General features: G+C 49.1%; 2 protein-coding genes and 1 non-coding gene across 6 annotated transcripts in view; 2 read left to right on the forward strand and 1 right to left on the reverse strand.

The window, feature by feature from the left end:
* Positions 1–87: 87 nt before the first annotated feature.
* On the forward strand, positions 88–16863 carry UBFD1 (ubiquitin family domain containing 1). 4 transcript variants are annotated; one of them, XM_032396253.1, is made up of 8 exons: positions 168–281; positions 466–795; positions 1705–1913; positions 4566–4631; positions 4790–4895; positions 6186–6256; positions 8768–8850; positions 11309–11397. In XM_032396253.1, the coding sequence occupies exons 1-7, from the start codon at positions 257–259 to the stop codon at positions 8846–8848; spliced, it is 888 nt and encodes a 295-aa protein (XP_032252144.1). In that variant the 5' UTR covers positions 168–256; the 3' UTR covers positions 8849–8850; positions 11309–11397. The 4 variants fall into 4 exon arrangements, with proteins under 4 accessions (XP_032252143.1, XP_032252144.1, XP_032252146.1 ...); XM_032396252.1 differs by lacking the exon at positions 6186–6256 and having other exon boundaries at positions 88–281; positions 11309–16862; XM_032396255.1 differs by lacking the exon at positions 11309–11397 and having other exon boundaries at positions 8768–8988.
* Positions 16864–22344: 5481 nt separating this feature from the next.
* Positions 22345–26876, reverse strand: part of NDUFAB1 (NADH:ubiquinone oxidoreductase subunit AB1) — a 10470-nt gene continuing 5938 nt past the window's right edge. The window contains exons 2-5 of the mRNA XM_032396291.1: positions 26500–26616; positions 25133–25220; positions 24100–24196; positions 22345–22541 (exon numbers count right to left, since the gene is read on the reverse strand). Of these exons, the coding sequence (XP_032252182.1) occupies positions 24105–24196; positions 25133–25220; positions 26500–26616 (297 nt within the window). The 3' untranslated portion in view covers positions 22345–22541; positions 24100–24104. The remainder of the gene's footprint in view (positions 22542–24099; positions 24197–25132; positions 25221–26499; positions 26617–26876) is intronic.
* LOC116626798 lies at positions 22675–22808 on the forward strand. Its single transcript, XR_004298338.1, has one exon. It is a non-coding gene; the product is annotated as a small nucleolar RNA SNORA70 (small nucleolar RNA).

Consider the following 26876-nt stretch of genomic DNA (forward strand, 5'->3'; position numbering starts at 1 on the left):
CTGCGGCCCCACGAGGCCTCAAGGGGGCAGAGCCCTTTGAGCGGGAGATTTCCCGGACCCGCCCCCCTCGGCTCCCGAAAGCTAAAGCGTGGCAGGGGCCGGGCCGGGAAAGCGGAGGAGGCGGGTCTCCATAGAAACGTCCACCTGTTTCCGGCCAGGCTGTGCGAGATTAGGGGCTGCTGCGGGGGCCAATCTCAGCTAGCTCGCTTTTTCCCAGCGGCCTCTGCGGGAGTGGTGGGTGTTGTACACAATCATCATGGCGGCGGCCGGAGCCCCGGATGGTGAGTGTGGCGGGGGTGGCGAGTGCCCGGGTTGGGCCCAGGTGAAGCCGGCTTCGGGGAGGGATGCGGCCCGGTCCGGTGGGGAGTAGCCAGGCTCGGGAGCGGAGGTCCGGCGGCGCCCGAGCGGGGTTCGGTCCCAGGCCCAGCCTGCGGCGAGCGCCCACCCCCCCCAACCCCCTTGCAGGCATGGAGGAACCTGGCATGGACACGGAGGCCGAGACGGTGGCGACCGAGGCCCCCGCGCGGCCCCTGAACTGCGTGGAGGCCGAAACCGCGGCGGGGGCGGCGGCCGAGGACTCTTGCGCGGCGCGAGGTAGCCTGCAGCCAGCGCCGGCCCAGCCCCCTGGGGACTCTGCGGCCCAGGCCTCGGTCAGCAACGGCGAGGACGCGGGCGGCGGCGCGGGCAGGGAGCTGGTGGACTTGAAGATCATCTGGAATAAGACTAAGCACGACGTGAAGTTTCCCTTGGATAGCACAGGCTCCGAACTAAAACAGAAGATTCACTCGATTACAGGTAATCGCAGTGGTACTGTCAGGGGACAAGGCAGCCTTACCTACCCCGCCTGCCGATTCCTAGTGCTCGCACTGTGTTAGGCACCACGCGGGCCACTCTTTGCATCCGCTCCCTCAATGCTTGGAATAGTTCTCCGGAGTAAGTACTGGTATACCCATTATTCAGGTGGGGAAAATGAGACCCAAGATGATAGAGCTAGAAAGTGGCTGAGCCGAGATTCAGGCCCAGGTCTGACTCTTAGGCCCAGGCTTCTAATCAGTGCTGTTCCACACATCTCTTATGAAAATCTGAAGCGCATGTTAAATTTACAGCTCCTAAGCCCTTTTCCCTGGAGAGTTTGATTCAGTGGATCTGGAATGTGGCCAGGAATTAATTTTTAGCAAATATCTTGGGTAATTCTCATAAGAGAAATATAGGAAACATTGCTGTTGATTATCATGCTGGCCCCTTCACAGATCCTCATATTTAATTTTTAGTCTTGTTTTGTTAACAGTAATTCACCAACTGAAATTATTTCTTTTTTAAGCTTTCTCCATGTAGCCTGTGAGCACAGGGTAAAAACAAGAACTTTATCCTTATTGGTTTCTGTATCGCTGAGGCCTGTAGATTTTCAGTATTTGCGTGATCAGAGGATTGAGGAACGACTCGGAATGAATGACAGCTAACATTATTGAACGATTACTTAATGCCAGACACTGCACTAAATGTCTGTTTCAATCCTTAAAAGAAGTCTACGCAGAAGGAAATGCTGCTGTCACAATTATAAAATTTTGGAAACAGGCTCAGAGGTTGTCAGTTGCCTGAGCGCACAAAGGTGCTGGAGCAGTATTCATTTCCAGGTCTTTTGCCAAACGGCTCTTGTCCAGGTACATTTTTCATCCCTTTCTTTCACTGTCTCCTTTTCCCAAGGTCTCCCTCCTGCCATGCAGAAAGTCATGTATAAGGGACTCGTCCCTGAGGATAAGACGTTGAGAGAAATAAAAGTGACCAGCGGAGCCAAGATCATGGTGGTTGGCTCCACGATAAATGATGTTTTAGCCGTAAACACACCCAAAGATGCTGCCCAGCAGGATGCAAAGGCCGAAGAGAACAAGAAGGAACCACTCTGCAGGCAGAAAGTGAGTCTGTCATGTGATTGGTAGTCCTGGGAAGTTTGGGGCTTTGTCCTCTGGAGCCTTGGCTGGTTATATTCTCCCTAGAATAAGCTCCTTTTCGGACAGGGCCCATGATGGAAATTTATGGCAGCAGTTGGGTGCGGCTGACTGTTGAGTGGAGGTGACAACTACCTGAGATTTGCAACTTTGTCTCATCTGGCGGGTCAGTGTGTCTCAAGTCTCTTTACTTTAGGATAAGGCCTTTGTAAAGGCAGGCTTCAGACAAGTATTGAAAGGAATCAGATGTGCGTTTCTCTTTAGTGCCAGAGAAAAATGCCACCAACAGAATGAACCCCCCCGCCCCCATTTTGTACAAGTGCTTACATTTGTTTTTTGGTTTGTGGCTTTCCCCAAGTCAGGCCATTTCTGGATAGCCATAGAACTCTGCAGCTTTCAGAGGTTCCTCTAAAACTGACTTTTTCAGGAAGCCAAATGAAGCTGACTAGGAACATAACTACACTGCCTTTGTTTTTTTGTTTTTTTTTTTCCTTTTAGTCCATGAAATGGAGACTTGATTTTTTATATCCTGTTGCTCATTTTGGATGGAAGAGATCCAGCCTTGTCTTGTGCTCATTGTAGCGATTAAAATTCCTTTTCGTAATTAGGAAAAGTGAGAGTTATTTCACTACAGAGGGAACTGGTTCGAAGAACCATCACTTGCAACCTTACCACCCAGAGAGCCCACTCATTGTCATGGAGCCTCTTGGCCACGACTAGCGGCTTTCCAGGAAAACAGATATTCTCAACTTAACCTGTGTCCCGAGTAGCGTAGATCAATTTGGGGGTTTTTGTTTGTTGTGTTGTTTTTCTTGTTTTTTTTAGTTTTGTGTTTTTAGAGTAGACCAGTTTGAACCAAGATTGATTTTAGTGACTCTAGGCACCAAGGCATATGGCTAATAGTGTGAGAAAGATACAGTTTTGTGTTACAGGCCCATGACCCTCTATGTGTGCTTCCAAAACCTGACCAGGCATCAAAACTTGACCAGAATTACTGTGAATATCCATGTTTTGCTACAAAAACATTAATGTGTTCAAATGACAAGGTACTGCCCCAGATCCTGCAGAGGATAACTTGTAACATGTTTTTAAACCGTATTGCTTTTATAAAGTCCATAAGACTTGGGTTTTATAAAACTCTAAAATATATACTTACAGGGTTTTAGATGAGAAGTTGTAAAACTATATTAACATCTAAAAGGTGTTTATTTGGACCCTTTCACCCCCGAATATAGGGTCAAAATGTAACCAATTGACTTCTTTTCCACTTACTTGTTTCCTCTGCCACATACATGAAATTGTCAAATGTGAGCATGTCAGAAGTGAGTGAGTGTTCCCACTGGTCACACCCTTGGAGCTTTATATGCTTCTTAAACATAGGTTTTGAGTTACTAATGGTAGCTTAACATCCTTAAAGCTGTTTTCCACAGTACAGGGAAAATTCTTCTAAAAGATCTTTGCGAGGTATGAGTCAAATTAAGCTGTTAATTTCTGCTGCTCTGTTTCATTGATGCTAGTTAGGAGGAGTTAACACGGCCTTAATGAGAAGGACCCGTTCTCCTGGCTTTTTGTCAGCTTGCTCAGGAATCTGGGGCTGCTCCGTATCAGGACCCTTTGCTTGCAGTCTGGCAGTATTGAGTTTATCCCTGCCAGAGGGTCTCTGCCGTGCCAGGGAGGGTTGGAAGTGGCTCATGACCACGTGGTGCTTCCATTTGGTGGAGTTGTTCCCTTTCACCCGCTTGCTGCGCCATAGTTTCAGCTTTACCAAATAGTGACCAGACAGTGACCTATAAAGCTGTCGGTGGAGAGGAGACAAGCTCAGGCATTTGGGCTGCTCGAGATCTGTTTTAGGGAGCCATGAGCCTAATGAGAACCCTTAACAAGCTGCCTCAAACCCTGGGGGGGGCAGGGGCGGGATCAGAGACTTGTTAATGTCAGTCTGTAGAGGAATCGGCATTTGTCTCGGAAATACTCTTGTGGCCTTTTGTGTAGCTGGGGTTGGGGGTGGGGTAGTGGGGAAGATTTCTACAGTAGTCTGAGTTTCCATTTGTTGAAGAAATGCCCCTTGTAGGCAGTTAGGCTGATCATCAGCACTGTTTCTTTGGGAGTTGAAGTTGGCAGGGATGGCTGTCATTTTGTACTTACCAGGAGAACACCCTTTGCGTTTCTCTTTAGCGCAATGTTTATCCCTTTCAGTGGCAGTGTTTTTTTTGGGGGGGGGGGTCAGAGGAGGGGATAGTTTATTTGAATTAGCATCCGGAAGCCTTAGTTGCTCTAGAACTTTGATGTCTAACACAACAGCCACGCAAAGCGTAGTAAAATCCGGTAACGTTGAGAATTTAGTTCCTCAGTTATGTTAGCCACCTTTCATGTGCTTCCTAGACCCGAGGGTCTCGTGGCTACTGTCTGAGACAGCATGGCTGTAGGGCATGTCTAGCATCAGAGACCTCACCACCGGACAGCGCTGCTCTCTCATGTCAGAGGACCTGTAATCTGTACACAGTGAAAGCTTTTGACCCGGAACGTGAAGGCTTTTTTCCCTCTTTTTCAGAAAGGTAGTAACATGACTAAAATGCAGTCAGCTGTTTCATTTATTATCTCTTCTGACTTATGTTCCAGCAACACAGGAAAGTGTTGGATAAAGGAAAACCCGAAGATGTGATGCCATCTGTTAAGGGTGCCCAGGTAAGCCAGACTCCTTTGTGAGCGTTGCAAAAACGCGCCAGGCCCATCTTCTGACTTCCTGAGGTTCCTGTGATCACGTCCTCACATCCTGTCCGTGGTCCTTCCTTGTGTGTCTTTGTTTCTGATGCGTGTCTCTCACTGCGCTCCCATACCTCCAGGAGCGCCTGCCAACGGTACCCTTATCCGGCATGTACAACAAATCCGGAGGCAAAGTGAGACTCACCTTCAAGCTGGAACAAGACCAGCTGTGGATCGGCACTAAAGGTAGGCTCCCGCTCCCGGCCCTTCCCAGCTCGCTGCCTCGGGCACCCAGCAGCACTCGGGCTTGGGTGCAACTCTGCTTCTCCTGAGGTCTCTCTCTTCACTGTGCTTTGCGTGCCCTTGGCTTTTTGTCTTTGCTTTTAGATGCTCACCTTCTGTCTGGACCCTTTTCCCCTCATTCTTTTCAGTCTTATGTCAGGGCCAGTCCATCAACAGTGGCTCTTCACTTGTACCCAAAACCAGAGGTCCCAGATTTGTAGCCTGAGGGCCAGGTGTGGCCCCCAGACCAGGGTTTTTTGGATTTACCCACATTCTGTAAAAATTAAAGAGATTTCACTTGATCTGATGTGGGGGTTTTTGGGCTTCTCTTGAAAAAAAAAAAAAAAAAATCAAAAGATGCAGGCATTCTGGACCTGCATTCTCACATGGCAGCGATCAGCTGGAGCCAAGTAGTAGGTTCAGATGAGCCATGCCACAGTCCTCACTGTCCGTGTACCTCATATGGAGCCAGCTTTGTTCATGTAATGTCACCTGCCTGGCCCCTGGAGGTCAGAATTTGTCCCTGTACTGGGTGCATTTTCCTAGTACCGTGGACCCACCCCTCCCTCCCTACCTGTATGTGCTCTGCCTGCCCCCACCTACGCCTGCCTGTGCCTGGTGGGGCGGGCTTGCTGCTTGCTGTTGGCTGGGAATTGTCTCTGACTCTCTTCCCCCTCTATTCCCTCAGGTGGTTCAAAGTCTTGTCAGTTACGCTCCAGAATTATCTGTGTCCCTTTTTTTTTTTTGCCACTCTGTTTTGCCATTTAAGACTCTTAGCATCTTTAAACTTGGTTTGTTAAAGCAAGTTAACCTATTTCCCTGCCCTGTCTGTGTTCTGTTGTGTCCTACCCATCTTCCTCCCTGGTTCCCATGCTCAGCAACCTTTGGCCTGGAAGAACCAAGTTCAAATGCCTAAACGTAGTGTCCGGTGTTGTCCGATTTTGGACCTAGACTCCTGCCCCGCTTGCCCCGTTACACGCTGTGGGCTTCAGCTGCACTAGCCTGCAATTTCCACCGTGCTCTGCACAGCCCCACGTCTTTGCTCCTGCTGGGCCCTTACCTGGAATGCCTTCTTCCCATTCCTCATTGTTAATAAAATCTCCGGAGGCCCTACTTTAATGTCCTTCCCTAACGAAGCCTTCCCCAACGCCTCCCCCACCCTCCAAATGAATTGCTGCCGCTTCTGTTCATAGAGCGCTCCGTTTACATCCCCAGAGCACTCATTACTTTCTGACTTGTCTGTCCCCCTGTTAGATTCCCGGAGGGAACCGAACATGCCTAATTCACCTGGTTCTGGCCAGCACTGTAGGTATTCAGTGTTCGAGGTAAATGCTAAAGAGAAGTACAGGGGGTCACAGCACATGAGGTTGACTGGTTTCAGGGACAGGCCATTCGGTATGACTCCGCTTTGAGCGGGACCACAGACTTACGGGAAGTAGTGAGCGGGGCGATGGGGCATGAGGCGTTTTCTCATTCCGAATGCTGACACAGGCGTTCTTGTCTATCGCTCTGTGCTGGTCCGTAAAGTGAACAAAGACCTGAATGCCAAAAGCACAGGAGTGTTCTCACGATTCTATGGTAACTTGTTGTATCTCGTCCCTTTCACCCTCGACTCTAACTGCATGGTCAGAGCAAGTGTTGCAGAACGCGTAAGGGCTTCCCCGGTCTTCCCACGGGCCTTCAGACCCTTTCGTGGGTCCCGCGGTCCGTGCTCATCCACCGTGAGCTGCCCTGCCTCTGTTGGCCCCTTCCTCGGCCGCGACTTTGCGGGCGATTTTGCTTAGTTCTCCGTCGTTGCGCTGACTTGCCCAATTCCTTCCTCTTCCCCCACTTCCGCTTTCTCTTCCGGGCAGTCTACTGGAAGGCCACTGCTGAGGCGGATGCAGGACGTCACCTGTGGGCCGCGAGGCTAGGTGTGGGCTGGGGAGGCCGGCGAGAACTCCGGCTGTAAGTGCTCGTTGGTTCCTCAGGGAACATTTCCGTGGTAGGAGACCGTGTAGGAAGCACGTCCTCACCGCAGGCCCGAAGTGGAACCTCCCGTACCTGGGGTGGAGGTGTTCTCTCAGCTCAGAGGAGTTGCTGCTTTCCCGCTTTGGCACGAAGGCAGCACTCGAAAGAATCGTGACGGGTTGGGGTTTCAGAGCTATCGAAAGCCTCCTTCCTCACCAGCCCGATGAAAGAGCACGGCCAAGAGTGCCGTCTTCACGGGCGACAGGGCCGAGATTTTCGCTCTCACGCAAACCACCGTAGCGATGTGTGTCAGGCAGGGTTCTCGCTGGCCCAGGAGTCCTGTCCCCTGAGCGTCCTGAGCACCCCTCCCAGCAGGACAGCCTGTTCTGGGAGTTGGCCACCAGCCACCAGCTTCATCTTTCCTCTGGCGAGAAGCTGCTGCGGGACGACCATCCCACTTGCAAGACCACTCTTTCTTGCAAGTGGGGCGTTGCACGGAGTGACAGTCAAGGCTCCTACTTGCAGCTTCAGCTCTGTCCCTGGTAGCGAGAGTAAGGCCCGGCAGCGAGCAGAACCAGCTTCAGGCAGGAAACGTGGATGGGCCAAGCCAGGGGGCGGGGGGGGGGGCATGCGCCCTGTGTGGAGGGGCGGCCAGCCTGATCACGCTCATCGCTGTCACTCAGGAATGTGGGCCCAGGATCGAGTTTTCAAGAGAAGCCAGAAATGTATCTTTTTGTGTGAAATCTCAGGACATTTCAAGGTGGCTGGTGTTTTAAAAAGTTTCAATCTTAAAAACCGCTGCCGGTCGGGTCCTGCCTGTGGGTCACTGTTTTAGAGCCACTGAAAGTCACAACCCGAATGGACACCTTCACATCCATTCTGCCCACCCCTCATTTTTCAGGCACCAAGGCTCTGGAATGGAAGTAAAATGTCTCCAGTCAGCAGCTAGACTAGAGCCCAGGCCTCTAAATTCCGGGTCTGTTTGGTCAACTCATCCATTGGCAGATTCTCTTTTCCAGGATTTTCTTTCTGCAAAGGCTGTCCTGGGTTTTTTTCCGACTTGGCTTAACTTTGCTGAGAACTTCCCCATCCCCGCTGTGTCTGCTGCTCCCTGGGGAGGGGGGGTTCTTGTTGCGCAGGCACTGCGCCCCCTCCCGCCTTCATGCCCCGCCCTGCGGCACTGGCCTCACTTCCTGCAGGCTCCTCTCACTCCTGCCATCCCTCACTGCCGCCTCTTTCTTACCTGCCACCCTTGAACTTGCTGCAAAATGTCTTCTGACTCCGCTGTGATAAGTGATACTTTGAGGGCTGATCACAAGAGGTTGTAAATGTTTTAAGAGTACTTCCTCAGGTGTGTGTATGTGGAGGGTTGGGGGGCCGGGAGAGGGGAAGGGGTGGGGGAGGGCAAGTGAGGAGGAGGGTGGAATAGAAACGAGTTGAAAGCCCCACGCACTCCCTGCCTGTGCTAGCCACAGGGGCATGCTGTTGCCTCTGCTCTTGGTCCTCTTGACTGCCCCTCCCCCAGGCGCCAAAGACCTTAGCCAGTGCTGGGCTCGGGCAAGAAGGCTGCAGTGGGAATCCTTGGGTGTTTATAAATTGCCAAACTTTAAAAAAAAATAACACCAGGAAAGCGTTCTCTCTGCTCTCAGAGACCTTTAATATATGCCATGGCAAGTTCTGTTCCCCATTTGCTCCCAAGAAGTTCCCAGCTGCCAAGCAGAGCTCTGGGTGCGCTGGTCAGACGACCCTTTCCCATCATCCTTAGAGCACGTGGGAGACTTGGGATTACAGTAGATCCCAGAGCCACCAAACCTGATGAGGGACTGCTGAGTCACAGGAGTGGACAGGAGGGCCTTTGAGTAATCACTGTAATCCCTCTCAACTAGAGCGGACTGAGAAATTGCCCATGGGCTCCATTAAAAATGTGGTCAGTGAACCTATCGAAGGACATGAAGACTACCACATGATGGTAAGTAGCCCGGCGTGGTTTAGCCTCTCACTGCACTCCCGCTTGTCATCTAGCAGGGAACAGAGTTTTAACTGAGCTTTCTTAACGGACGAAGAAACTCAATATTCAGAAGACGCATGGTTTTAAGACCCTCACGTTTTCTTCATCTCCTTAGAACTCAATCCATGACCTATTCCTAAGTTTATTTTTGCAACGCCCACCCACCCCCCATCAGTTTAAAGGGGATATGTTTTTTATATCTTTACTTTCTTCTCATTTGTAATATTTTTGTCGTTAGATCAGGAAAATAAATACAAGGAGGAGGATTGGCTTGTGGGTTTTCATTTTAACTTTTGTCCTGTGTATAAAACAAAATCTCCCACCAGCCTTGGCATTTGTGGGGACACAGGCGGTCCGCTTCTGTGGTGTGGTGGTGCTCTTCTCAGGCGCAGCCATCAGGTGGCTAAGGACACCGTGGTGAGGACGGAGTCTGTGGTCATCATTCCACATGGAGGTTTATTCTAAAGAGAGCAGGCTGTTCTTTCCCGAGATACAATGTTTGGAGGCATTCCCCGAGTTTGTGCAGAACAAAGCCAAGAATTCAGTGATGCAGGGCACAGAGAACGTGCACAGCTCAGGCAAACCCCTGAGTTTTCCCAGCACGGTTAGGAGGGGCCACTTTAGAAGGGAAGTTTAGTTGCCTAAACTCTGAAGTTACTCGGACAGGGGCCTGACCTGAGCCAGGAGTGGGGTGGGGGCAGGGCTGCCTGCCATTCTCCCTCCGAGGAGGCAGGGTTTTTAGCGTGCAGCCAACAGCGCTGTAGCTGTGTCAGCCCCGTTCCAGGGATGAGCAGCCGGTGGCTTGACCTGTGCATTGGGGGTAAAAGGTCCCCCGCAGAGGGAGGTGTTGGAAAGTCCCAGGGAAAGGGGGGTCTGGTGTTACGGAAGTTCTCTCTGGGCAGATGGCAGGTGCCCTCTCTTGCCCTGTTAGTGTCTGTCCGCTCAGAGGCGCTGAAGCCAGGCCACGGTTAGGGTTGCAGTCCCGGGTGTCCTGGGAGTGACGATGTCACTGGGGCTGCTTGCAGGCCCTCTGGCGGCCCTCCCACCCCTCATCCTTAAAAAGGATCGCAGACGGATTTGTTCTGCCTACTCAGTTATTTTTCCCATTTACGAAGTCGGCTTCTCGATGTTTTCAGCCAGGCCCCTTCACTCCCTTTTGAAACATCCATCTTACCCATGTTGCCCGTGGCATTCGCAGCCCCACTTTTCAAGCAACCCGGTGAGTGGGATTCCCAGCAAGTTGAGGGGACCATTTCAGACATCCTTAAAGAAATCAGTTTGGATGGTTGATGCTTTAATATTCAGTTCAAATGCTTGTTTCTCTATCGGGTCATTTCTGGCAGAGAGGAGTGCTGATAGTCCCTTCTCTTTACTAAAGGCCATGAAGTGGCACCTTGACCTCTGTCTAAGTGAAAGTAACTTTGCTCATTTTGCAGATGCCATTTCAATAGCTAGATTAATGGTGTCATAGTTCACATCGGAGAGGGATGGCTGTGCTTTTCATTCTTAGGGAAATGTTTAAAAATGCAGAAGAGAACAGAGAAGACTGTAACAAACCCATATATCCATCACCAAGAAATGATTGTTGTAAATATTTCGTGAATTGCTTTAAACCGTTTTTTTTTAATAAAAGAAAACCTACCAACGGCGAATATGTCCCCATTGTCTTCCCCTCCCCCATTACCATGAGCATGATTTCTCATGTGGATCCTTCCCAGCTCTCTGCTTTTGTTTTCGTATAAATCCATGAACGAGATACAGTACTGTTTTGTGTTTTTTCAGTTTTCATAAATGGTATCATGGTATGTATCGTTCTGCAACCTGCTATTTTTGGTTCGACATTGTGGTCTGTCCGTATTAACTGTAGATCCAGTTCATACCTTTGGAAAATAATCCCGCATTCATACGAATAGGCCACGTCACTTTTAATTTTGCGTTCCCTTACTGATGGATATGTAGGTTGTTTCCAGGTTGTTAAGCAGTTGTGACGGTGCTGCTGTGAACATTCAGATTTGTTTCTTTGTGCATGGGTGTTTCTGGGGCAGTGGTTCTCAAACTGGTCTCTGTATCAGTAGTACCACGTCGCCTGGGATCTTGTTAGAAACACAGATTCTCAGGCCCCAGACCTCCCAAATCAGACGCTCTAGGGGGTGGAGCCCAACCAGTCTGTTCTAACAAGCCTTCCAGATGGTTCTGATGCACACGCAAGTTTGGGAGCCACTGCTTTAGGGTCGGCTATGCTTAACTCTGCCACCACCCTTTTTGGGGGAAGGGGGGACAGGAGAATGCTCCCTGTGTGCACAGTGTTTCCCCCTTCCCTTCATTAATTCACTTTTCCGCCCTCCCCCGTGTTTGTCGTGCTGCCTGCTCAGTCTCCCGACCTCTGAAGTACCGCTTGGTTTTCCTTTTTCCCTTCCAGGCGTTTCAGTTGGGCCCCACGGAAGCCTCTTACTACTGGGTGTACTGGGTCCCAACTCAATATGTGGATGCAATCAAAGACACTGTGCTGGGGAAGTGGCAGTATTTTTGAAAGCACTTTCACCTCTGGCCCAGGAGACTGACCCAAAGTGAAGGACATTGCTGGGAGAGGCCTGCAGCATCCCTGGATTTCAGAGTTCTGGGACTTTGTTCAAAAACAAACAAAAAACCTATATCCACTCTAAGGCGATGTGGTGACTGAAGCCAGAGGTGATGTACTTTCACCATTAGCTTAATTTTAACTTAAAATCACCGGTTCCCTTTTCTGGCAGTCAGCTTCATACCATTTTTAAAGTCCGTACGGTGGAAATCAATAAATCTGAGTTCCGAGTACGTTGTGTGGAATACTCTTCAGTGCGTTTGAGAGTAGATCTACCAGTTTTGTTTAGAAAGGAATGATCAAAAGCTTGCTGGTTTCCTTTTTTATTTTTATTTGTTTTTTAAGGCGATTTCAACTGAAATATTTTCATAAATCTTCGGTTGCAAACATTTGGACTGCGTTGTGATGAATTGGGTTTTGGTTTTGTTTTTCCTCATATAAAATTGTATGCAAAATGAGGGGGGGTTAGTAAGCCATATTTTTCTGTCCATGGATTCAGATTTCATTTTTTTCCCTTTTGTATGGTCTCACTTCCTAGATTTGAATTTTTGTTTTAAAAACCCAAAGATGTCAGTTCCCGGTTTTGTACCTCATGATGCTTCCTCTCCTGGCCTCCCTCCCACCGTGTTGCTGCTCGAGAACGCACGGTGGGAGAGGAAGAGCTGTTGGGTCTAGGGCAGGGAGCTCTCACGCCTGCTGTGCTGGGTGTCGAGCAGCGGAGTATCTCAGAGTGACTCCCGTCCAAACGGCTTGCCCCTTGGGCCGCGGTCTCTGGGGAGTTCCACCTGCTGGTGTTCTGGTTGTCTGGTGCCCTCCCTGATTTGGCTCTGAGGCCCAGCCTGGCATGGGTGTGTCTGGGCTGCGCTGCCCAAAAGCCACAGCTCCCGGGCCGACAAAGGCCTCTTCAACAAGGAGCTGGATGGAAGAACGTTTCTATGGCCATATAGCCTCAGGCCCAGATCCTTCTTTCTTTCGAAATTCCGAGAAATTCTTAAGCAGTCCAACGATTATTTCAATTACTGCTTCTTCATTTGGTCCTTCTGCTCACGCATTATGTTCAAGTGTCCTTCATCCCAGGTTCAGAGATGCTGCCTTTCTCAATAAAAGATCTGTTGACCTAGTGGGTTGGCCGATGTACTTAAACATCGAAAATGGGATAAATTGCTTTCGTGATTAGCTCACCCTCTTCTGGTTTTAGCCCTTATGTTCTTGGTACCCGTGAGCTTCTGTTGTCTCCTTATGGCTCGATCGACTCGGACACAAGGGCGAGTCTCTTGGTGAATGATACCCTTTGTGCTCTTTGCTGTTTCTCTGCTGGCTGTCTTTGCAATTCTCCTCTCCCTGGCTGCAGGCTCTCATAGTAAGGTTTGGCGAGAGATTTTCCAAACTTCACACTCTGGATTCTAGGCTGTTCCCCCTCATCCTGTGAAATGTAATTAGCATGTGTTCGCCTAAGATGACTATTCCTTGTGAGCCAGTTAATGATGATACTCTACGCCCTTCCCTTCCAAGCTGTAGTTCAGGAATCCAGCCCATGTAGACAGACTCGTCGTGCTTTTCACGGTGTAGCCCTTGCCCGGTTACGCATCTGGGCAGGGAACTCTACTCCTGTTTTTGTGGGGGCATACGTACCTATGTGAAGTGTAGCGTCCAAGAAACCACCTGCTTGTCACCCCTTGAAGAAGGAGCAGTCACTGCGGCTTTTCTGTCCCCGTTGGCCTGCAGTTTCTGGAGAAGAAGAGCTTTTGTGCTACTGGTCAGAGCCTCCTCTGCAGCGGACAGGTCTGTGGAGGAAACGATGCCGTAGCAAGCAGAGGGTCCTCTCGGTCTGAACGCTGCCCTTTTTGTTGGCCAGTGCCCCTGTCCTGGAGACGTGTCCTGACAGTGCCACACACCCACCTTTGTTCTCACGAAGCAGGTGTCTCCGTCCCCAGACTGGCCTCACAGTGCTGCTCTCAGAGGCCCTTCCCGCCAGGTCTCCTCGTTTGCCCTGTTCCGTGGCTGCCTGTGCCGTCTTGCCACCCCACCCCACCCCCAGCCCCCTCCAGTGAGAGCGTGTGTGTCCCCTGTCTGCCTGTTCCCCAAGGGCCAAACCGCTTCTCACTCAGGCTGCTGTCATTTCTAGACAGGACCAAAGCCTGCGTAAGCCTTTTTATTTTACGTAAAATGGTGCTTTTTTTCCTTACTTCAAGATACTATATATAAATAATAATGTCAACGACATCTTTTCGTACAGAGCCGTTGGAGTATTGTTTTACAGAGCTCAGTAAATTTGCTAGAACGATCTCGAGCTCTGGCTCCTGACCCTGTCTGCATGGAGACCTTGCTGGGAGCCCTCGGGAGAGCAGAGGTGGACAGCACCAGAAGCCACTGGGAGAAGTATTGGACTTAGATCCATGTCTGGGTCACAGCAGTATTCACGGTTTTTCCCTCGGTCCCGTGAGCGGTCTCTTCCTAACCTTGTTTACGGTCCAGAATGTTCTGACTAAATCTGTGTTAGCAAATTGAAGTCCTTGTCCCCCTCGGTGGCATCACAGTGTTAATTTGTCTTCAGGATTGTTTCTGTGCGGTCCCTTCGCTGGGGCCGTGCCCTCCCTCACTGTGGCAGAGGACATGCATCAGGACGAGCTGGTCCCCAGGAGGGGCTCGGCGCGCGGGGAGCCGCGCGCCAGGCTCGTCCTCTCTTCCCTGCGGGGCGCTTCTCCACGCTTCCCGAGGGGCTGCTCCCTCCCCTAGGGTTTGTGCTGGCGGTCATCCTGCGGGGCTTTGCTCATAGACGGCAGGCCTTTCTTCCCTCCCAGAGACCACTTGGCAGAGCGATGACCAGGTCACCCCGGCCAGGCCCCAGGCCCGCGCAGCTCTGGTTCTGTCAGTCCGGTCCTCTGAAAAGCCGACTCGCGAGCTGCCGGAACTCTCCGGTATGGAGTATTTTCACTGAATGCTGGGCCTTTCGCAAGTAGTGTTCGCTCTTTTTAGATGCTATTGAACTGAGCTAAGGATGTCTCTTGGACACGGTGGGGGCCAGTGAGGCCTCAGTAGGCTTCTTAGTTGCTGCTCTGTCTTACAAGGGCCAAAGAGACCAACTCTGCCACTTTGCCACGTCTCAGAAAAGTTGCCATATTTCAGCTGAAAGGGACTTGCTTTCCTTTTTTCCTTACTTTAACCATGTGCCTGGAGGAGCCATCTTGGGCTCTTGCACTTGGCCCACCCTTTCTTTGCTGGGGCAGCGAAGGGGAATGGATAGACTCCGTGTGCCAGGGCCGTGCAAGGGCAGGCTTGCTTTCCACCCCATCTTCTTATGAGGGAGACCCTTCTCTTGCTCCTTGCTGCTCTCTTCATGTCTATTGTCTTGGAAAAGGATGGTCCCTTTGTCTGAAGGCTTTGTGAGGAAGTCCTCTCCAGGGAGGAGGGACACCTGTTTGCTAATAGGGCCGCACGGCCTCTCCGAAGTTACAGGTGGTCAGGAGCCCTCCGAAGTGCAGAACATCTGGCACCTCGACCGGCCAGGCTGGGTGGTTATACTGCTCTCTCAATTTCTAGAAACCTCTTCCCTTTTCTTTCTTAAAGAGTTCTGCAGAATTATTTGACAATATACGTAAGTACCATGTTTTCTTGTGGTGTGCGCTCTGTCCTGGTTTCTGTTTTTAAATCAAATGCCTGTTTGGGAGGAGATGAACGTATTTAGTCTATTAGATCTGCGCTGCTGGATTTTTTTTTAAAGTGTAACCTTGACTAGCTGTCTTATTGTTTATCCTGTAAGATTAGTCTATCAATTAAAGTTTGATAATTAATTGCGTCTCCTTTTCCTTCCAGTTTTTCATGCGCCTGATCCATACTGGGCATTGCCCGATATTTGGGACTGGGCCCGGGCCTGTTTTTATTGCTGCTGTGGTCTGCTGTAGTACTGTTTTATGTATTTGGCTTTAAGTGTACCCAAAATTGTTCCTGTGCAAAACAGGCGATACAGCGATTTTGGTTTATTTCCTGTGTTAGCCAGAATGACCAACTGGTCGGACACACTCGGGGTAGGGCAGCCCTCCTTCTGTGCTCCGGCCTCCAGGCGTCAGGGAAGCTGCCTCCCTGTCCTTAAGCCTTCTGACTAGTGCCGTGCGTGACTTCACCTGGCCACTCAGCCTTCGAGGACGTGTTTAATAAATCACTGGGATGGAGCTACAGCTCTTGCGGCAAGCTGCGAAGACTGGGGCGGGGGGCAGGGGGGAGATCTATTTCCCAAAACAGGACAAAAACAGTCCTTGGCATGAGGAGTCATTATAATTTGTCACAACTGGTTTTGACCCAGTACCACCCGCGGGGCCCTCTCTTCTTCTCTGCCCACTTTGTAAATGTTCCTGAAGGTTCTGGTCTCCTTGCCCCTCCCCCCATCTTCCCAGTATCTCAGTCCCAAAGCAACGCTGTCAGGTCCTTAAGGATCTGCTCTGTGGGGGAGAGGGCTGGACTGTGCCATGTGCTGTACGCTGGTTGATGGCCACCTGGAGAATCTTCTGTCTGTGCAGAGGGTGCTGCTGGATCTTATCCCAGTTTTGAAGAGTTCTCTCAGGCCCCTTCAAACTAACAGGATGATCGGCCCCTCAGATGGAGAATGAGATAAACTCCAGCCTAAATTCCTTACCGTACCTTCTGGGGAGGTGTGTGACATTCTGTCAACGGTAGTAACTGACAGAACCCTTTCTGTGGTAGGCACCCCACGAATCAGACAGGGCAAGAGGCAATGGACTTCTTCCTACTCTTGCTCAAGAGGTGCTCTGGTCAGCCCATCCATGCTACCGGAGCATGACACGCTTCCCACGCACGAGCTCTCTGCCACACTACGTGGCCCCTTTGAGCCAGGATTAGCCCCTCTGGCTTTCCCTAGTTTACCAAGGCTAATTTTGATCTGAAGCCTTGTTAGCCTTACTCTCCTGATAGAACCTTTCCTACTGTTCACCCCATTTTATAACTCCGAAATTCTCAAGTTTCTTGCTTCTGTTTTACCCCTCTCCCCCTTATCTAATTTTAATTTCTTGCTGTTTTCCCTTTTTTTGTTGTTGTTTTGCTTTGGACATTTTCAAACCTACAGAAAGTTGAATATGCTACAGTGACCACCTCTTACTTTTCACCTGGCTTTCACCAGTTGTTAAAATACTAACCACACATGCTTGCTTGCTTCCCCAGACACACGTGCACTTTATTTTACTGGAACGTTTGACAGACACGCAGACGTCGTGGCATTGAGCACTCCTCTCAGAATGACACTGTCAGACCTTACCACAACAGCGTTGTCTCGCCCGGGAAAACTCCTGTTGATTCAGTAATACCTGATAGACACACCAAAGTATCTTCTAGAGCTAGTGTTTCCCAACTCATAGTCCTTATGTTTTTAAAGATTGATTGATTGATTTGCGAGAGAGAGGAAGGATGAGCTGGGGGGAGAGGGAGATTCTTAAGCAGACTCCCTGCTGAGTGTGGAGCCCAATATGGGGCTTGATCCTAGAACCCTGAGATCATGACCTGAGCCAAAATCAAGAGTTGGGCACCTAACCAACTGAGCCCACCAGGCTTCCGTTTTTAAATTGTTATCCCAATCTTGTGGTTTTTTTCAATACCATTTTAGCTTTTCTGTCGCTAATCTTGGTTTTTCTCTCTCACCTGAAAGTAATTTCCCCCATATATTTCTTTCATCTTAATTTACACTGTGACCCCCACATCTCTTCTTCCGTTCTGTCCTGTCTTGCTCTTTTTTATGTCGTGAGTTTGTCATGGTTGGTCCGAGCCGTGGTTCTAGAGGAGCCATAGTCAGGGAACTAGCACCTCATGGGGCAGAATCCTCTCATCCGCTGATCACTCTGGCTTCCCTCCCACATCTAAGTCTAGGACTTGCAGACTCCAGGGCTCCAGGACTCCGAACTCTTGGTTTTTGGTGACAATCTTGATTCACATGACGTAGGCAAAGTGATTTGGCTCGTGTAACCAGAAAATCCAGAGTCTCAGACCTAGCCCGGTGCAGGCGCTCGAGTCAGGTTGTCAGGCGCCTGACCCGCTAACTCCCAACTCTGCTTTGCCACCTAGAGCTCTTAATTGGCTTGTTGCCCCTGCCCTCCGCAAACACACACACATGGTAACCTTAGCATCTAAAGCATGTCCTAATTGACCTCCATTCATTGTTGAGTCTGGGGCTTTCAGACACTCCAAACTAGAAAACAGAGCAGCTTTGGCAGACCACCTAGCAGGCTTTCAACCTCTTGCCACATGCCAAGCCAGTGCTACTTGGTAAGGGACTTGCACATGCTGCCTTCAGGTCCTGTGACATCAGCTCCTTCACCGAGTCTTAACCATGTGCCAGGCGCTGGGTCAGATGATGCACATGCGTTGTCACCAGCCCTTTGCCACATCCCTGGTCACCCGCGCTCTACCTATTAAAGGAAATGGGCACAGAGAAGCTACGTGGCTGAGCCAGGTTGTGTGCCTGCCAGAGGCCACCATTCAGAACCCGGTTTCGGTTTCGCCTGTAGCTAGTCTGTGCTCTAGATAGCACCTTATGGTTGAGAACCAAGGAGAGAACTCGGCTTTTTCTTTTGTAGATTTCTTCTTTCCCTGGTTTAGCTATAGGTGTGTTAAGGGCACTAACTTGTAAGTCCTATTTTTAAACTTTGGACCCTTACATTTGTTTATTAATTGGCTACCATGTTAAAAATGAAAACAGTAATACGTGTACTTGCAAAAAAAATTTTAAGTGGTAGGTAATCCTCTCAGTTGTCAGCTCTGATCCATCCTTGAAGGAGGTAAAATTCATACATGTAAGGATCCGTCCCAGGAACTGAGGGTCAGTCATTCTCACTTCAAGCCCTTAAGGCTGAGAGCTTAACTCAATGGGGACTTTGCAGCTGGAGGGAACCAGCCCCGGGGAAGCGCCTGGCGAACACTCGGACTCCAGCCCCGTGGCTCCAGTCCGGAGTTTTTCTTGAGCTCTTGCTGGTTATCCATCACTTGCTTGGGTAGCCCGCAAACAAATCCAACACAGTCCCCCTGAAATTCTCTCGCCCTTCAATCTGATCCTCCTCCATTCCCTATTTCAGACAGCAACTCGGGCAGCACCCAAGCCATACACGTGAGATCCTAGGCTCGCTGCCTTTTTCATCTGACCAAGTGCTGCCATTTTTATTCCCAGAATATCTTTCCAGTCCATCCCTTGTCATCCCAACCCCCCAAATCCACGTTTTTCTCATGGGCGTTTCCATGCCCTCAGCCCACTCTTCGCACAGCTCCCAGCATCTGAGGCCGAGTATATCTGTCTCCCCTGCAGAAGGTCCTGTCGGCACCTGCTGCTGACATGTTCTTTAATCAAACTGAAGCCCTCCTTTGTGACCGGATCCCAGCCACAGTAGGGAGTCACAGGTGACTCTGCCCATGAGTTCATGCTGTAGCAGTGCCGACGGAGCGAACTGACGACCCACCTCCTGTCTTGGTGTACGCTGCTCTCCTGCCTGCCTGGCTAGCTCCTACAGAACCTTAGGACTCTGCTCAGGCCTCCCTGCCTGCCGGCGGCTCTCCCACACATCAGCGCCTCTGCTCAGTTTTCACGTACTTTTATTTTTTTTTAAGATTTTATTAGAGCACGCACCAAGAGCGTGTGCGCACAAGCAAGGGGGAGCAGGAGAGGGAGAAGCAGGCTTCCTGCTGAGCAGGGAGCCCAATGTGGGGCTCGATCCCAGGACCTCGGGATCATGACCTGAGCCGAAGGCAGACGCTTAACCGGCTGAGCCACCCAGGTGCCCCTGTATAATTTTTTTTGAAGATTGATTTATTTTAGAGAGTTCAGTGGGGAAGGGCAGAGGGAGAAGAGAGAGAATGTCAAGCATACTCCCTGCTGAGCATAGAACCCCACCTGGGGCTTGATCCCAGGACCCTGAGATCATGACCTGAGCCAAAATCAAAGGTCAGCTGCTTAACCAACTGAGCCACCCAGGCGCCCCGTTATTTAAGAGTACTGATTAACAAAAATAAGCCAGTGTATTTCTACCATATCATGGCATTCATTACTAACATTTGGTGTGTGTTTTATAGAAATGGGATCATGCTATTTATAATGTTTTTATTTAAAACACTCATCTTTCCGCATCACTGTGTAAAATCTCATATGGCTGGCTACCCACCTATATGCCATCAGTATACTCTTTGTCACATGTACCATGAAGTTTATCCCTTTTTAGTCTGACAGCTTTCAAACCAAACGGAACAGTTCAGTGAAGAGACATATGCACGCACATGCCTGTCACCTGGCTGCCAGCTGTTAACATTGTGCTGTTTTCACTGTTCTTTTCTCTTTTGCTGAACCATCTGAAAGTTAAGTTAGCTGGAGACATCTTGATGCTTTACTCCAAAATGTCAGGGTGTCTCTATCCCGAGAATAAGGTCTGCTCCATAATGCTGTCATTAGACCTGAGAAATCCAACTTACATCACCTACATACAGTCCAGTTCTCAAAACATTCTTTTCCCCCAGTCCTTTCACATACCATGAAGTTGACATATCTCTGGTCCCTTTTAATTTAGAATAGTTGCCCTGTCCTTTTTTCCCCATGGCACAGATGTTTTTAAAGTCCCACCTTCTGGATTCATTTCCTCATGATCAGATTCAGGTTAAATGATTCCAGCCAAACCTGGAGGTGACGTCCGTCTCGGCCCATCAGATCAGGAGCAGCGGTGCTTGTTGCATTCCTGCTGAAGCTGAGTAGGATGCATCACCCGGATTTTAAGTCTCCCTTACACATGGTGAGCTCTCAGCGGGGACGTGTGCTCAGGCCCTGCCTGGTGGTGTGCCCGGTCCATGGTGGGCGTGGAATGGTTTCACGGAGTGAATGAGTGCGCTTGCTGTTGAGGGGACACAGAAGAGCCAAGAGTGATGTGGCAAAACTGGAGATGGGACAGGAAGCCGGTCATGACTGGCCTCATGGCCACCGTGGCACCAAGGAAACGGCCAACCACAGATCCTCAGAGGCATTTGTAGGAGCCCATTAAACCAAATGCACAGGAGCGCCTGGGTGGCTCAGTCAGTTTAGCGTCTGCCTTCGGCTCAGGTCATGATCCCAGGGTCCTGGGATCGAGCCCTATGTTGGGTCCTGCGCTCAGTGCAGAGTCTGCTTCTCCCTCTCCCATTTGTGCTCGCTCTCAAATAAAATCATACCAAAAAATAAAAAATGCACACAATCTCATTCTGTTTTAATTCACACACCCTTTGGAATGCTACATTGGGCCAGTTCACGGCCTACCTGTGGTGGCACACGAGTCTGTCAAAGGTTTTTCCAGCAAGTTCTTAGAGTAGAAAGATCTTTGCAGTTGCTTAACATCCAGGTCCTAAAGTAGCATCACCAGCCAATTATCTGTGCGTAGTCAGTGACTTTTTCCCTTACTCTGGCTCCTTTGAGACTTCCCACAGCTGCAGGATGTGAACGGGTCCCTCTGCAGGTGTGTGGTTAAGACGGCAGCCAAGTGGTCAGTTCAGCGCAAGCACCGCTGAGCTGTGGGACCTTCAGCGGAAACCACCACAGGGGCATTTTTTGGCAAAATGTGCAGCTGCCGAGGGGTTGTAGCACCAGAAGACCAGTTGACCGCAGATGTTAAACTGTGGTCCATCCCCATGTAAGGAGCCAAGGCCTGTTTTGTCCCCTCGCGGCTCTCCAGCGCCCAGGAGGCACTCAGGCTATTTGCGGATTAGATGCTGCTGTCCGAGAGTAAGGGTGCTCCTTACGCGCCAATCTGGCATCTTCCAAGAACTCGTAAAGTATTAAAACATCTATATAAGGTGCTTCCTGTTGCTGGAAAAGGAGGCATGTCTGTCTCCTGTGCCTGGAGCGACACAGCAGGAACTGGCAGCGCTGGGTGGCCCCGGGAGGGACCCCAGGCCCGGCGGAAGCAGTCAAGCCCTTCCACCGCCTCCCCCCGCAGCCCCGGGAGTCTCTGCCAGCTGAGGGCCCCTCACAGTCCCTGCGCTTCTGTGTCACTACTTCCTATGTACCATAAGCCCTGGACTCCCTCCCTCCTACAAACCAGAAGTTTCGGTAAAAGTAGAGCAACTATTTGACAGGTCTCGAACGAAGTCTCATCGGGAGCAGGTAACTGCCTGCTTCAGCCCTCACACACGACCTCACACGGTGCTAAGAATAAAAGCAGCAGTGCTGCTACTTACCGATGTAGGACAAAGGGATCGTGTCAAAGTGACCTTCCAGGAGCAAAGAGAGCTTTCTATCCTCCAAAAGTACTAAATTCTATTAATTTGGAAAGAGATCCATAGGACAGGGAGGAAAAATCAGTCATATATGCTGGTGTCAGCTAATACATCTGATAAGATAAACATTTTTCAGGCAAAAAGTCCTTTTTTCACTAATACTCATTCCTTACACTGAAGGCAATGGGAGAGGAACTTATTTCAGATACACTGCTAGACAAGTCATTTTTTATATGCATGAATACCAATGACTCACCAGACAAATCTTTAAAAATATTAAGCAAAGTTAAGACTCGGGGTGCCTGGGTGGCTCAGTCAGTTAAGCATCTGACTCTTTTTTTTTAAAGATTTTATTTATTTATTTGACAGAGAGAGAGTGAGAGAAGGGAACACAAGCAGGGGGAGTGGGAGAGGGAGTAGCAGGCTTCCCGCGGAGCGGGGAGCCCGATGCAGGGCTCGATCCCAAGACCCTGGGTTAGTGACCTGAGCCGAAGGCAGACGCTTAACGACTGAGCCACTCAGGCGCCCCAAGCATCTGACTCTTGATCTTGGCTCAGGTCTTGATCTCAGGATCATGAGTTCAAGTCCTGCACTGGGCTTCACACCCAGCAGGAGCCTACTTAATAAAATATTAAGTAAAGTCAACATAAACAAGCACTTTACAGGCACTGAAAAACTGAAGACTGAGAACAATGTTGGCTTTATAGATTTATTTTCAAAGGAAAAAACAGACAGTTTAAATACAAGTCTAAACAGAATTACTCTGTCAAAGGCAGCAATAATGCCAAAACGCGTTCTCACTTCAGACACTCGCCAGCATCTTCCGACTCCTCTCTCAGTGAAAAAAGGGGGTCTGGCAAAGACAAAGTTAGTTCAGTGTTTCTTTTTGGTGCACTGACTTTCAATGACTTGAGGTGCTCAATCCAGGGTAATCAAAGTTACAGACACTTAATACAATGTTTATTAAAAAAAAAAATCAACCACTTCTGCAGCCAATTAAGCCGACTGTGCTCCTTGTCCATGGGGGCCCAGTGTGCCATGGCTGCAAACAGTAGCCTCCTTGGTAGTGTATGCAGCCTGTTGATTGTATGGGTTGCCCTAAGGGACCTTGGAGACAGCCCTTTCCAGTGGATATTGAGGTCTGACCTCATGCTATCTCCAATCTAGGCTGCAGACAGGTATGCGGGGTGCCTTTGGAAAGCCCCAGGGCACAGTAGCCAGGGTCCACATTGGCCAAGTCATCATGTCCATCCGTACCAAGCTGCAGAACAAGGAGCATGTGATTGAGGCCCTACGCAGGGCCAAGTTCAAGTTCCCTGGCCGCCAGAAGATCCACATCTCCAAGAAGTGGGGCTTTACTAAGTTTAATGCGGATGAATTTGAAGACATGGTGGCTGAAAAGTGGCTTATCCCAGATGGCTGTGGGGTCAAATACATCCCTAATCGTGGCCCTTTGGACAAATGGAGGGCTCTGCACTCATGAGAACCTCGGCACTGCCCCCTTTCTATTCATGCCCACCAATAAAACCTACTTCCTGTCAAAAAAAAAAAAAAAAAGAACCTACCACGCTAGCAACTTTTCAATACCCACCAGAGTATATTTTTTAAAAATGTATGTTTATAATTGAGACAAGCAGTAAAAGATTTTTTTCCTTTACATGAGTTCAGTCAAAATCTGTAGTTGTTATTCTCATAATACTATGTAAATACTTTTATTCACAATAAAACCCAAGGCAAGCAAAAAAAAAAAAAAAAAATCAACCACTTGATCACACTAGAGCCTGAAAAACAATAGCTAGTGTCTATATACAGGCTGCTTTACCATGTGCTGTTAAGTAATTTGCATACACTGAATTTTACCTTCAGGAAAGCCTCAAGGAGGCCCTATCATTATCCCCATTTTACATCTGAGGAAACAGGCACAGAGGCTAGGCAGCCTGCCCAAGATCACCAGACTTACAGATCCGGACAGAGTGGAGAATAAAGTCTGCTGTCTGACTCCAGAGTCCAGCCTCTTAACCAGGAGGCCTCTCCTGCCTGATTAAGAGGCCATCTCAGCTTCCAGGATAGCAGGCTGGGCTGACTTCGGGTGTGAAACCGAGGGCGGCAGAGGTCTCCGCTTCTGGGTTACCCTGCTCAATGTTTTGTACAAGACTGCTTCTATGAGGAGGACAATCAAGGAAGTCCTGTCCAAGAATGAATTGTTCACGGCCCATCTCAAGGATAAAGATTATCACTAAGGCCAGCCCCTCTGAGTGGCAGATAACCAGAAAGGACCTATGTTTTATAACCAGTGAAAATCTGTCAAGCATTTCCAATGTTTCCATTTCTTCCCGAGTCTTACTTTATTGAAGAACTACAGAGAGGTTAATTCTATGGGAGGACATCATTCTGTAAGTTAAATTATTTACCTGATTTATTCATATACATCCTTCTTATCTGCAATGTAATCTACAATTTCTTGTGGACACATTAACTTCTCTGCATCTGTATCAGGAATTTCAAACCCTAAAAGTAAAATGTACAATGCATGAGTGTAGAAAAACAAATCCTTTAAAATTAAACGCATCTCAAACTTCCTTACCACCCAACACGTACATCAAAATTTTCCAGCAACCCTGAATCCCATTTAAGTTATGGGCCAGTTATGTTCTAGACAAGTTATATCCGTATAACAACTGGTTCTTTTTTTAAAAGCTGTAATTCATAGGATAGAAAATTCACCCATTTAAAGTATAAAATTCAGTGGTTTTTAGTGTATTCACAAGTTGTGCAACCATCACCATCATCTAATTCCAGGACATTTTCATGAACATGTTCCCATCCTACCCCTAACTGATAACATCCCTCTAGTGAGCATAATCTGTGAGGAATTTTAACTATGTTCTGCTCTGTAGGATAGCACAGAAGCCCCTTGGCTTTCATTCAGGCAACTTACCCAAAAACTGAGCCATGGACCCTTAAAAGGTCTCCTGTGCACAAGTGTCTGAGAAATAAGCATAACCTGGGAGTGTGCATGGGAGGCACGGCAGAAAACCAGGTCTGTGCATGTGTGTGTACGTGTGTGTGTGTGTGTGTCCCGGGCACACCTAGTTACTTCTCTGGGCATGGCCATTCAGGGTGCTCAGGTGTGCTCAGCTTCTCCACAGGTGAGATTCTGCCTTCACCTTGGAGCCCCACGTAGAGCATCCAAATCCCATCCTCCCCCAGGCTGCTTCTGGTCATTCAGCCCTCGGCACCACACTGGGCCCTCTGCTGGCCCCATGCCAAGTTGTTCTAAGTGAGTGCACCATCCCTAGTATTGACTTCATCTGACAGTAGGCACGTGGGGGGGGGGTGCTGTTTCTATTTCTATATTTGATTCAAATTCCAGTTGTGACCCCCAGCATTTCTTCCACCTAAATCATGAATCACACTGTGCAGACCCCAGACTTAGCCTGTTACCAAATTCGTCCTCCATGGCCATGATAATTTCCACTTGGTCCAAACTGTCTAAGCCCAGGTCTTTCATAAAGTGGGAATTTACCGAGAGCTGCAAGAAAGGAACACCAGACACAAAACTCAGTCCGTGACAGTTTTTGCTTCTCAAGATAACAGAGAGGTACAATGTCACTTAATCATTACATAGAAGATGCTTAATATAAAGAGGCCATATTTTAAATAAGAAGAGTGATAACCAGCATTTTATGTTTAACCTGTGCCAGCATATACTTAGTGTGCTTTATATGTTAACTTATTCAAGCTTCTTTTGAAAGGATTAACAATATACACAAAGCTAATGATGGATTTCACTTTATATATTTTATTAAGATCTTTCATCACTGCTTGGGAAAACTATCCTGGGGACGGAATGTACAACGTGGTGACCATACTAACGCTACACTGCATATTTGGAAGCTGCTAGGACAGTAATCTTAAAAATCTTCATCATAAGAAAGAAGTTTCTATAATGATGTGTGGTGACGGATGTTAACCAGACTTACCATGATCAATTCACAGTTTTGGGGGGGGTGGGGGAGAGAATCTTATACAGGCTCCATGCCCAGCGCAGAGCCGGACACGGGGCTCGATCTCACAACCCTGACATCATGACCTGAGCTGAAATCAAGAATCGGACACTTAACCGACTGAGACACCCAGGTGCACCCCCCTTTTTTTCCAGTTCACAATATTATACAAATATCATTGTTGTACACCTAAAACTAGTGTTATATGTCAATTAGACCTCAATAATAAAAACCCTACTATCCTACCTACAGAGCAGATTCAATTATTACAGAAGGAATTTGTTTATGCACCTCTATGAGAAAAATGCCAGTGGTTAAGTTAAAAAAGCAAGGTGCAGAACAGTGTTTGCAGTATTTTACCACTTGTGTGTTTTTAAAAAGGAGAGTGGGGCGCCTCAGTGGCTCAGTCAGTTAAGCATCTGCCTTAGGCTCAGGTCATGATCCCAGGGTCCTCCCTGCTCAGCAGGGAGTCGGCTTCTCCCTCTCCCTCTACCCATCCCCCCACCCCGCTTGTGCACACGCACTCTCTCTCAAATAAATCTTTAAAAATAAATAAAAGGGTAGGAGATAAAGGTCACATAGTACATAAAATATACGTATTTATGTGAATACACTTCCTTGCATATGTATTGAGTATCTCTGGAAAGATAACGCGAGAAGCTGATTCCACTGGCTGCCTCCAAGAAGGGGAACCAGGTGGCTGGGAGTCAGGGAGACTTTTTACTCCATATCCTTTTGGACCCTCTGAATTCTGTACTGATTAAATACTCATTTAAAGAAAAAACATTAAGCCACATCGATTACCTTCTCTGGGTCAATCTTGTCATAAAGTTTCAAGACATAAAGAACACGGTCCCTGATGCCCTCTAACGTCAGAGGGGGTGCGTCACTGTACCGGCGGCACAACTGTGTCACTGGAACCTAGAACAAGGGCAGGGAGAGTTGTTGAACCGAAGACGAATGCACACTCGCTTACACACACTTTGCAGAGCTTTTAGTGCTTCCCGAGAACCACCTCCTCTGATTCTAACTGTAGCCATTAGGCCACCCAGAGTCACAACACTGGGTTATTTTCAGAAGCCCTGGCAGTCCAGCAGCATAAAAAATGGGCCTCCCATCCCCTCAGAGCCAGGACACCCCCCCCCCCCCCCCCCCCCCCCCCCCCCCCCCCCCCCCCCCCC

This window comes from Phoca vitulina, unplaced genomic scaffold (assembly GCF_004348235.1).
Source record: "Phoca vitulina isolate PV1807 unplaced genomic scaffold, GSC_HSeal_1.0 scaffold90, whole genome shotgun sequence".
In the NCBI taxonomy this organism is placed as follows: domain Eukaryota; kingdom Metazoa; phylum Chordata; class Mammalia; order Carnivora; family Phocidae; genus Phoca; species Phoca vitulina.